Source organism: Chiloscyllium plagiosum, chromosome 1, assembly GCF_004010195.1.
Source record: "Chiloscyllium plagiosum isolate BGI_BamShark_2017 chromosome 1, ASM401019v2, whole genome shotgun sequence".
Taxonomy (NCBI): Eukaryota; Metazoa; Chordata; class Chondrichthyes; order Orectolobiformes; family Hemiscylliidae; genus Chiloscyllium; species Chiloscyllium plagiosum.
The window spans coordinates 23618043-23630786 of NC_057710.1; the positions used below are offsets into that span (position 1 = coordinate 23618043).

At 40.4% G+C, this 12744-nt stretch overlaps 1 protein-coding gene across 3 annotated transcripts in view; it reads left to right on the plus strand.

Annotated features, from left to right (window-relative positions):
• The window catches only part of LOC122556817 (charged multivesicular body protein 3), a 68162-nt gene that overhangs the window by 38313 nt on the left and 17105 nt on the right, over positions 1–12744 (plus strand). The window contains exon 1 of one of the 3 annotated variants that reach the window (XM_043704145.1): positions 7288–7545. The exons of 1 other annotated variant lie outside the window; for it this stretch is intronic. In XM_043704145.1, the coding sequence (XP_043560080.1) occupies positions 7303–7545 (243 nt within the window). In that variant the 5' untranslated portion in view covers positions 7288–7302. Of the gene's footprint in view, positions 1–7287; positions 7546–7798; positions 7900–12744 lie in introns of those variants that run through there. One more of the 3 variants, XM_043704190.1, reaches the window with a different exon arrangement.

Sequence of the window (12744 nt, forward strand, 5' to 3'; positions counted from 1 at the left end):
CAACATTTAAGATGGGTATATGAATAGGAAGGGTTTGGAGGGATATGGGCTGGGTGCTGGCAGGTGGAACTAGATTGGTTTGGGATATCTGGTCGGCATGGACGGGTTGGACCGAAGGGTCTATTTCCATGCTGTACAACTCTATGACTCTGTCAGTAGTTCATCAAGTATTAGCTTTGATTTGGTGCCAAGTCTCTGGAGAAGGGTTTGAACTGGTGTAGAAATATTAAAGGTTTTCAACATGACTCCACTGTAAAGTAAATCAAGCAGTAGTTGATCAGTACAAGTATACACACAAGGAGAGTACTCTCAGATTACTGATATAAAATGTCTCCCATACATTTATATTGCCCTTCTGACAATTCAACGTTGCATGTAATTATCACATGGATTATACCCCTTGTTTATGCATGTACATGATTATATAAAAACAAACTACATTTGGTCCTTTTCCCGACATCATTCTCCTCCTCTTTGCATCAAGAGCATCCTGCCCCCTTTTTTACCCTGGCTTTCCCGAGTGTTCATTCACTCATTATTTTTCATAAAAAAGGGGACCTAGTAATTTATTTTTAAAAAGTGTCTTGATCCGTCTAACCTTGCACTGTCATTATCAGCAAAATTATCTCCTGTCTTGTCACCACTTCTAATTTACAGATTCATTCAGTTACTTACATCTCGATTATTTTGATAGTTCTTTTTGCAGGTTCAACATCGTTAAACAAAACACTAATCCCTTCAGAGCCCATGATTCTCTGACTAAGAGGCAGAGGAATCTTATTTGGACTGATAAGTGGTGGGTAACATTTGTGTAGATGTCAGCTGTCTGCAACAGCAAAACAATTACATTCCCTATAGACCTGCATCTTTATTTCTCTTACCAAAATTTACGTTCAGTTCTTTTATGATTGCAATCAGTTTTAATAGAATAATGAGAATTTGTTTCCAGTGGCAGGAGGAACAGTAATCTGAGGACACATAATTAGCAAAAGAATTGGTGACAACATGAGGGAAAATCACAAGGCAATTGGAAAAAAACAGCAAAATTATGTGAAAGTGAAATCATGGCTAAGTAATTTATAAATGTTCTTTGTATACAAATACTCAAAGTTGGAGCAGAAGTAGAACATTCGACCCCTTGAACCTGCTCTGACATTCAATGAATTAAGGCTGCTCCATCTATGTTTCAAATGCCACATTCAGATCCAAACTCACTAATCCTCAATTCCCCTGCTTGACAAGAACCTATTCATCTCTGTTTAAAACATTCAATGTCCCCATCTGCAAAGCTACTTGAGGCAGAGTGTTCCAAAGTCTCACAACTCTCCTTATCTCTGCCTTTAAATGGAAATTCCTAATTTTAAAGTGGTGCCCATTAGTTCTGGCATGACTCTCAAGGGAAAATATCCTTTCCAACCTAATCTGAACTGCCTTCAATGTATCCACATTCTTCCTTAAAAAAAGGAGACCATACTGCATACAGATTTGAGATGTGGTTTCACCAATGCCCTGTATAACCGAAGCAGAACATCCTTACTTTTATATTCAATTGATGTCATAATGAAGGGTTGCATCCCATTAGGCTTCTCAATTACATACTGTGCCTGTGTATTAATGTTTTGTGACTCATGCACCAGAACATCTAAATCCCTCTGCACCTCAGAATTCTTTAGTGGTTTTGTTCTCTGTTTAAGGAGTACTCTTTGTTTTTTTCTTTCTGGCAAAGGGAGTGCATTTTAGATAAAAGGAAGCCTATAGAGTATCACATTTGGAGATCTAGAATGCATTGAACAAGGTGTCAATAAAAATGTTATTATGCAAAGTAGGAGCTCATGGTGTAATTAGTTCAATATTAACATTGTAAGAAGAATAGCTAGCAGACAACTGAGAGAGTGGATAAATGTTTTTTTTTCTGGTTGACAGGATGTGATGAGTCAAATCCCTCAAAGGATTGTATTGTGTTCTCAGCTTTTTACAACTCATGCATGTAAGTTGTATGTTATAATTATGTAATAAATGTTATTTATTTTAGAATTTAGATTTGAGCTAGTGGTATGTAGATTTTGGTCTGTGTTTTTTAGATGGTCTGTGATTAACTTGTTAGTATCTCTGGACTACTCTTTCTTAAAAAGAATGTGAGAGATTATTGAGGTATAATATAATTTATTTACACTAGGAAAGTTTTATGAGCAGTCTAAACTTTGAGCAGCATTAGCTTGCTTTCTGTTTCAAAGGAACAGGATTTGTTAGGGGAAAAACACAACATGGAAAGATTTTACTTTTTACTTCTCAGAGTTTCTGGTAGAAATGAGGTAAATGAAAAATTTTATCTGAAGAAAGGAAATAATTTAGAATTGTTAGGAAATAGGTTAACTCCATGTTAGGACTTTAGCTTGAAAGTTCCAGATCAGAGGTGTTTGGTTAAAACCATTAAAATGTTATTTAAAGGGGAGAAAGTCTAAGCTCAGTTATGTGACTAATCACGGAAGACACCACCAAACTCTTAAGAGTAAGAATTGAAAGAAACAGTTAAGTTAAACCTGCAGATGCGATAGAGAAGAAAATTTGCTCTGGTGTATGAGTGTAAAGTGATGATTTTGGGATGGATGGGATTTTATTTTTCTTATGTTTATGAGCATTCAAATTGGATCATATATAACTAGCTTGGTTCATTCGATTATTTTTTCTTTTGCAACATAAACTTCTGTTTTATTGTTAGAACTAAAATTTCAGTATTACATGCTTATGTTTTAATGAAAGGTCACCTTGTTAAATTAAAACCATCTATCAACAGTTTTCGGATAGTTTCAGATAATATCAGCGGGGATCACAGCAATTGGGGGCTGCTATGGGATTTTAATTCATTGAATTTAAGAGGAATCTGTGTCTTTTTAAAGTAACAGACAGTTCTGGACATAAACAGTTGTGTGGCACTGAAATTTATTGCACAAAATTTGAAGATGGCTTTGAATATTGTTAAGAGTTTTCTTGAGGTGCAAGATACAATATTGGATTATATGGGATCCTTGACTAAAGCTAAGGTGAGAGTTAGAATTCAAATTAAAGATAGAAGTAAAAGATGTATTTAATAATGATGAGATGTTTCTAGTGATTAATCAATGTTTAGAATTGGAAGAAATGTCACAGCTGGAATTAATTAAGGTACAGATAGAGATGAAAAAATTTGAGTTAGAAAATTGAATAATCAGGCATATTTCACCTATTAGTTGTACTCCAAATAAATTTAAGGAGATTGATGCCTTTGTTTTCAGTCCCTCTTCTAAACTCCATTCTGAGCTACTGAATCCATCTTTCTTACTGACACAGTTCAAGACCAGTCAGATATTTATAACCCATGCTGGTTCTTGGGCATATATTCACAACATCACTAATACTGCCTATTTCCTTGTTCCTAACATCACCTGTCTATGCTCTGATATGCTGGAATATAATCATGATCCATCTCCTTTTCAGTAACCAATGCCTCCAACTGTTTCTTGATATCACATTGGAGAGAATCGAATTGGCTGAAAACTAGCATCTGTGTTTCACCCTTATCTATTGCACTGATATACTGGGCACCCCTTTCATTGATAATGGGAACTGTGTGCCAAAGAAGGCAATCCGTATGTTGCCCAACCAGAAATCTTGGATAAACTATGAAATCCATTGGCCACTGAAGACCAGGCATGCGGCATTTGAGACAGATGACCTAGAGCTTTACAAGAAATCCAGATATGACCTCTAATGGCAATCCATTAGAGATGCCAAAAGGCATTGCTGGACCAAGTTAGAGACCCAAACCAACCACACGGACACCTGCCACCTGTGGCAAGGCCTACACGACATACAAAATGAAGCAGAAGAAAGTAGTGAACAAAAACATGTTCATTCGTGATGCACTTAATGCTTTTTACGCTCGGTTCGAGCAGAATGCCAATGGAACGGTGTCACCTGTCCTGACAGCTCTATACACACCTATTCCCTCAGTCACCGCTGCAGATGTCAGATCAGTCTTCTTGAGAGTAAACCCGAGGAAAGCGGTTAGCTCAGGTGGAGTTCCCAGCTGTGCACTCAGATCCTGAGCAGACAAGCTGGCGGGAGTACTGACTCTCCTTGCTACAAGTTGAAGTCCCCACCTACTTCGTGAAGACCACCATCATCCCAGTACCAAAGAAAACATATGCAATGTCCTCAACGCCTATCATCCGGTGGCTCTGACCTCCATGATTATGAAATGCTTTGAGATGCTAGCCAGGGCCCACATCAACTCTAGCTTCCCAGCCTGCCTCAATCCTTTGCAATGTGCTTAATGTCACAACAGGTCCACAGCAGATGCCATTCCATTAGCCCTACATTCATCCTTGGAACATCTGGATAAGGAGGCTTATGTCAGGTTTCTACTTACGAACTACAGCTCCATCTTCAACACTATAATCCCAGCCAAGTTGATCTCCAAACACCGAGACCTATTTCTCGGCTCTGCCTTCTGCAACTGGATCCTCAGCTTCTTGACCTGCAGACCGCAATCAGCAAAGATAGACAATGACATCTCCTCTATGATAATCCTCAACACCAGTGCTCACAAGGATGTATAGTTAGCCCCGTACTATACTTCCTGTGCACTCATGACTGTGTAGCTAAATACATCCAAACACCATCGACAAGTTCGCTGACAACACCAACCGTTGTAGACTGGATATCAAACAAAATGATAAGACAGAATACAGGAAGCAGATCGAATGTTTGGTGTTCTGTTTCAAACATAACAATCTTTCCCTCAATGTTATCAAAACTAAAGAACTGATCGTTGACTTCAGGAAGAAAGGAGAAGGATACTCCCTATCTACATCAATGGTGCTGAAGTGAAGAGGGTCAAGAGCATCAGATTCCTAGGAGTGACGATAACCAACAGTCTGTCCTGGTCCTCGCACAGGGATGTAATGGTCAAGAAGGCACAACAATGCCTCTTCTTCCCTAGGAGGCTAAGGAAATTCGGCATGTCCATAAGGACCCTCACCAACTTTTACAGATGCACCATAGAAAGTTTTCTATCTGAGTGCATTATGGCTTGGTATGGCAACTGTCCTGCCTAGGACTGTAACAAACTACAGAAAGTTGTGAATGCAGCCCAGATCATCACAAAAGCCAACCTCCCATCCATTAACTTCATCTACACTTCTCGTTGCCACAGAAAAGCAGCCAACATCATGAAAGACCCTTCCCAGCCTAGTTATACTCTCTTCTAACCTTTTCCGTCAGGCAAAGATACAGAAGCTTAAACACAAGTACCAACAGGTTCAAGTATAGCTTCTTCCCCGCTGTTTTTAGCCTGCCAAATGGACGTCTCTAATTTCAAATTTAACGTTGATCTTGCTTTTGTGCACCTCCTGTGCAACCGTAACTTTGTATGCCTCACTCTAAACACTCTATGGTCTATTTGTCCTTGTATGTTATGATCTGCCTGTACTGCACACAAAACAAAACTTTGCACCGTACTTTGGTACATGTGACAACAAAAAAGTCGAATGTTAGTTCTATTTAAAATCTGACCCTTTTAGCGAGGTGATAGTGCAATGGAACATGGAGGGAGTTCTCAATGTGAAGGTGGGACTTCATCTCCACAAGGACTGTCACTCTCACCAATACTGTCATGGACAGATGTATCTGCAGCCAGCAGAATGGTAAGGATGAGATCAAATATGTTTTTCCCTCTTGATGGTTTCCTCACCACCTGCCACAGATCCAACCAAAAGCAGCAATGCCCTTTAGGACCTGACCAGCTCTGTTAGTATTGGTGCTGCTGAGCCACTCTTGGTGGTGGACATTGATGCGTTCCATTCCAGAGTACATTGTGGTCCTTCGCCATCCTCATTACTTCCTCAAAGTGGTGTTCAACATGGAGGAATACTAATTCATCAATCAAGGCAGGGGTGCTAGTTTTGTGTTGTAACCAGTCTCATAAGACTTTATGAGATTTGGAGTCAATGTTGAGGATGCCCAAGGCAACTCTCTCCCTCCTATATATCACTATGCTGCCACCTCTGCTAGGTCTGTCCTATTGGTGGGACAGGACAGGACATACCTCCAAGAAATGATAACATTGTTGTTTGTAAGGTGTGATTCTGGAGTTTGATATATCAGACTGTTGCCTAACTTGTTTGTGAGACAGCCCCCCCAACTTTAGCCTACAGATGTTAGTAAGGAGGATGTTGCAAGGTTGACAGGTTGTGTTTGCCACTATTGATGCCTGATGGCCCATCCGGTTTTATCTTGTTCTTTAGGCTTTGTTGTGATTGCTACAACCAAGTGGCTTGTTAGGCCATTTCAGAGGGCAGTTAGAGTCAAACAGCATAGAGATGTACATCACAGAAACAGATCTTCGGTCCAACTCGTCCATGCCAACCAGATATCCCATCCCAATCTAGTCCCACCTGCCAGCATGCAGCCTATATCCCTCTAAACCCTTCCTATTCATGGACCCATCCAAATGCCTTTTAAATGTTGCAATTGTATTAGCCTCCACCACTTCCTCTGGTAGCCCATTCCACACACAAAAAATAGCCCCAGCCTATTCAACCTCTCCCTCGAGCTCAAATCATCCAACCCTGGCAACATCCTTGTAAATCTTTTCTGAACCCTTTCAAGTTTCACAACATCCTTCTGATAGGAAGGAGACTAGAATTGCATGCAATATTTCAAAAGTGCCATAACCAATGTCCTGTACAGCAGCAATATAACCTCTCAACTCCTGTACTGGGATCTGGAGTCACATATAGGCTAAACCAGATAAGGAAAGCAGTTTTCTTCTCTAAAGAATATTAGTGAAATAAAGGATCTTTACCACAATCAACAATAGTTTCATAGTCATCATTAGAATTTTAATTCCAGATTTTTACCTCTAGATGTTACTTCTAGATTTGATGAAAGCATTCTTGATATGTGTCCCATTTTCTATCTTCTAGCAATGGAGGTCATTCAAGACTGCTTGACTGAAGCACATATTGTTCATATAATCATGTATCCCATCTGAGCTTGCGATCATATATTGGGTTCTTCTCAAACAATGCCTTGATTCTGAAGTTTTCATCTTCGTTTTCAAATACCTCCTCATGCCTCCTGACTCTGTAATGACCTTCATCCAGGTTTCCCAACCTTTCAAGATAATTGCATTTGGGTGGACACTATTACAAGAGCCCTATGTTTACTTTGTTAATGAACGGTTCCCCCACCCCTTCCAATTCCTAAGGATATTTTGCGCCACAACAGTGATTATGACAATGTGATAGGGGTAGGCATTACATGAGTATAGAAGGAGAATGGAACCTTCCTCTGTTGCCTGGTCAAAGTAGCTACATCAATCCAAGTTCTTGTTGTAGTCTGCCGCCACAGCGCCTCCTGCGGCAGTCCAAGGGAGCACACGGTCCGCAGCCGCTGACGTCACTGGGACCGGAAGTGCCTCGAGAGGGGCGGGACAACAGATTGCTCGAGCTCGGCGATATGGGGCTGTTCGGTAAATCGCAGGAGCGGCCACCCAAGGATTTGGTATTTTCTTATGTTACCAATTTTTAAAAACAGTGTTATATTCGAATTTGGCACACATTTTATACCCAAACCGAGTGAGCTCGCTGGGATATTGCACAGAGGGAGCGGAACCGCTGTCAGATTTGCGGCTTTGTGAATTCGGCCTGACACCGTGTTTGTTATTTCCGGTGTGGGGTTTAAAGACCGGGTGGTCTTCTGGCCGATTTTCCAATCGGCCTTCCGTTGGCACAGCAGCGTGAAACCTACTCTGATACCGGTGGGGGAGGGGAGGGGTCTCACCTCTTTCTTGTCTTAGGCCATTGGTCCATTGGAGTTCCCGGACCTCACTGAGTGGCTGATACGGCTGCCAGTCAGGTGAGGTCATATAGGTGGGGGTGTGGCGAGTTTGGTTGAGTGCTGCCTGTAAATATCTGCGGGGGAGTGGTTGTTTCATGGACATTTGCTGCTTCCTGTAAATACTGGGGAAAGGAGGATTGCTCCATCGATACTTGGTGCTGCCTGTAAATACGGGGGGGAGCAGCAGGAGGAGGAGGACTGCTCTATGGACATTTGATGCTGCCTGTAAATACAGGGGATGGGGTGGAGGAGGATTGCTCTATGGACACTTGATGCTGCCTATGAATACTGGGGGAGGAGGATTGCTTCGTGGACACTTGATGCTGCCTGTAAATGTGGTGGTGGATTGCTCCATGGACATTTGATGCTGCCTATAAATACTGGGGGTGGGGGAATGGGAGTGGTTTCTCCATAGACACTTCAAGTTGCCTGTAAATACAGAGGGAGGGACTCCTCCATAGGCACTTGATGTTACCTATAAGTACAGCGGGGGTAGAGGGATTGCTCCATGGACACTTGATGCTTCTGCCTGTAAACATTGGGAGGATGAGAATTGCTCAGTGTACATTTTCCTTGCCCCTTCCTACTTCTCATCTGCATGCTACGATTTGGTAACATCATCTGTAAACACAGTATAATTTTCCACATGTACACAGCGTTCTACCTCACCTCTACCTGCCTCAAACTCACCATTATTTCCAAATTGTACAGGCTACCAGTCTGATGACATTAGGCCTTTTGTGTACCCCCCCATTTCCTTTATCAAAGTTCCAAGATTTTGAACTTTCTCCTCAAGCTCTCTGCTTTGGACCTCTCCTCCTTTCTAGGTGACCCTGTATAACTAAAATTATGGATGCCTGTCCCAATGCTGTACCTTGTGTGGCTTGTTGTCCTTTTCTGATAATGCTGCTGGAATGCTTTACTATTAAAAGCACAACATAAAATTTATTTATTTGTTGCAATCCTACTTATAATGGTTTTTCATGAGTTTAACTTGTCACCATTGATTAAGAAGATTGTAAACCAGTCCACAAAGTCTCTGGCTCTTTCACTATACATCTGCTCATTGTAAATACAATGTGAAATTCAAACTTTTTTGGTAAGATGGCAAAGCAAGACCCTAACTGCAATCTGATGTGGATGGAAGCAATTCTATGGAATTCTTCAAAGACTGTGTTAGTGGAGTTCTTCCCTGTGTCTCCCAATCAGTCTCACTGAAACAAATTATCTGGTGTTGTGTCACTTAACTACGTCTATGCCTTGGTACACAAAATGTTTTTTATTTCATGGGTTATGAATGTTATTAGTGTTTATTATCCATCATTAATTGACCTGACTGGCTTGCTAGGGCCATTTCACAAGGCAGTTAAAAGTCCACCACATTGCTGTGAGTTTGGAGGCAGATTGGGCCAGATCAGAAAAGGACCACAAAATTCCTCCCATAGAGGACATTAGTGAACTAGGAAGTTTTTTTTATAGCAGTCACTAATTGTCATGATCATCATTACTGAAAGTTAACTTTCAATTCCAGATTTATTAATTAAATTTAAAATTCAAACAGTAACCATGCTGGGATTTTAACTTCTGTTTCCAGGGCATTAGTCTCTAGAATATTAACCCAGTGACATTACACTGCATTACCAGTTCCTCTAAAATTGGTGCTAAGTCTCCGCCATTACTTGGGGGATTACATTTAAAAATAGCTGAGTGTCATTGTGGCAAGCACTGAGGCAGGTAAATGTGATATAAAAATATTAAATCTGTTTGTATTTCCTCTAAAGTATTGGATAAGTTTCTAGGATAACTGTTAAGGACAAAGTGAAGTACGCAAGCTGACAGTAAATATGTTTAGTTGATACAGTTTCTAATGAGGCTAGGGCTTCAGTTCACCTACTTGAGACAGCAATTTACTGCTAGCTCTTCAGTAGAAGAAAACCAAATTTGTGTCAGCATTTTTTTTTCTCATTGAGTATTATAGTCACTGTCTAGAGTTATAGATGAAGAAATAAAATACTTAAGTTGAAGCTATTTTGTTGTGTAATTGGATATCAGAGAAGCGAGTGAATTGTGGAGGTGATGGCATAATGAAAATGTCACTGACCAGCAATCCAAAACTTGGGATGAGTTTGAATTCCACTAGGGTAGTTGATGAAATATGATTTCAATAAAAAAAATCTAGAATCTGACCTACTAGGGACCAGTGTGGATTGTTGTAGAAACCTCTATGGAAGGAAATCTGCTGTTCTTACTGTCTGGCCTACATGTGACTTCAGACCGATAGTAATGTGGTTGATTCTTAACTGCTCTCTGGACAATTAGGGATAGCTCTGGCCTGACCAGTGAATAAATATATTTTTAAAAATCCTTTCTGGAGTTCTGCAGTTGTGGTTTGTGCAGGATGACAGTTGTACTAGGGACTGAGGAACAGTGCAGGCCAGTATTGAGTGTAGAAATTAATGAGAAATGGTATTTAATGCAGTTTTGGACATGTATTTTATGCAGAGTCCTACCTGTCCCAAACTTCTGCAGTACATTGTAATATAGTCCCTACTTCCCTGAGATTGTATAATTCCAGGTTAGAGATTTACAAACCCCAGCCAATTAGGAAAACATTTTTAAAAAATCAGACCTGGTAAAGAATGTGTCTCATTCTGTCCGCTGAATATTATGAATGCTTTAGAAAAGTGAATTCTTCTTGTTTATTAGTTACAGATTCATTATTATTCCCCAATGCTTTTGATCATTTTTACAATTTTAAAATATGACAACCTTAGATTGGTCACTATTTTTAGTAACACGGTATTTTCTCCATGGTCAGACCATTGAAATCGTGACCAGTCTAAGGTTCTCATATTTTAAAATTGTAATAGAGAGGTTTACTGCAATTGCTGGACTTTGGAGAATTACATTTTTTGATAATTTGAAATTAATATTGTCTTTGTATTTGCAGCTGTACTAATGACAGTCCAGCTATTAATTTCTATCTGAATTATAAAAACATGTTGAATTATGGTGCAGGCATGTTTTAGCCAAATGACCTCATTCTGTATTATAAGACTTCTGAGAAATTTTCAAAAATTAATCCTTGAGATGTGGATGCCCATTAATAATGCCAAAATTTATTTATCAAATGGTTTGTTAATATTTTTTCATGTGATTTGAGCTTTGTTGGAAAAGCCAGCATTTATTGCCTAGGTTCTTAATTAATCTTAAGAATGTGGTGGGGAACTGCTGCAGTCCATGTGGTACAGGCACACCCGCAGTACAGTTAGGGAGGGTGGTGTAGGATTTTAACTCAGTAACATTGAAGCAAATTTACTCAAGGTCAAGTTAGTAGGTAACTTGAAGGAGAACTTGCTTCCATGCATCTGCTGTCATTGTCATCCTACGTGTTAGGGGTCACAGATTTGGAAAGAGCTGTTGAAAAACTTTGGTGAGATTCTGGATAGTGCAAACTACTTCCAATGTACATTGGTAGTGGGGGCATGCATGTTTTGAGGTGGTTACAAGTTGCTTACTAGGATGCTGATCAAGCAAGCTTTTTCTCCCGGTTGGTGTTGAACTACTTAAGTATTGTTGGAACTGCACACATCCAGGCTAATGGAAAATATTCCATTGCAATCCTGACTTATGCCTTGTAGTTGGTGTACAGGCTTTGGAGTGTAAGGGGGTGAGTTACTCATTGCAGAATTCCTAGCCACGACCAGCTCCTGTAGCCAAAGTATTCGGATGGCTAGTCTTAAGTTCAGTTTCTGGTTAGTGATAACTTTCCAGGGTGATATGGTAATACCTAATGGTAATATCAAAGGAAGATGGTTACATTTTGTCCTGTCGGAATTGGTATCGCCAGGAAATTTGTGGTACGATTATTAGAAGCCACCTGTTATTACAAACCTGGATGTTGTTCAGGCATTTACACATGCAGACACAAATTACTTTAGTAGTCAAGAATTGTACATTGTACAGTCATTATCCACAATCATTTCTTCTGACCTTATAATGGAGAGAAAGTCATTGATGAAGTAGCTGAAGTTCTTTGGGCCTGGGACACTACCCTGAGGAACTCCAAAGATATCCTGGAGCTGAGATGATTAACCTCCAACAATCACAACCATTTTTCTTTGTAACTGCAACTAGTGGAGAATTTCTCCTCAATTTCCCATTAATTTAAATTTTATCAAGGTTCCTTGATGCTGCACTCTGTCAAATTTTGCCTTGATGTCACCTCACCTCTTGAACACCTCAGCTCTTTGGCCATGTTTTGATCAAAGCTGATTTGTGGCACTGGTGGAACCCAAACTGAGCATCACTGACAATCAAGTTTCTCCCCTCAACGCTGTCAAGCATGCTTTTCAGTAATTTGCTGATTTCTGAGTAGACTAAAAGGGTGATGCTTGGTGGGTTTGGATTTGTTCTCTCTTTATAAACAGGATGTTCGTGGTTAGTTTTCCTTGTAGGAGAAAGTGAGGTCTGCAGATGCTGGAGATCAGAGCTGGAAATGTGTTGCTGGAAAAGCGCAGCAGGTCAGGCAGCATCCAGGGAACAGGAGAATCGATGTTTCGGGCATAAGCCCTTCTTCAGGAAACCTGAAGAAGGGCTTATGCCCGAAACGTCGATTCTCCTGTTCCCTGGATGCTGCCTGACCTGCTGCGCTTTTCCAGCAACACATTTCCAGCTCTAGTTTTCCTTGTAACCAAGATGTCGGTGTTGGAGCAGTTTCCCTAGACATACTGCTAGTTCTGGAGCACAGCTATTCAGTACTACTGTCAGGATGTCATCGGGGCCTGTAGCTTTTGCCGTATCCAGTGTCTCCACCTGTTTCTTGATATTCTATAGAAAGATACTAATGAATCATAGAATCAT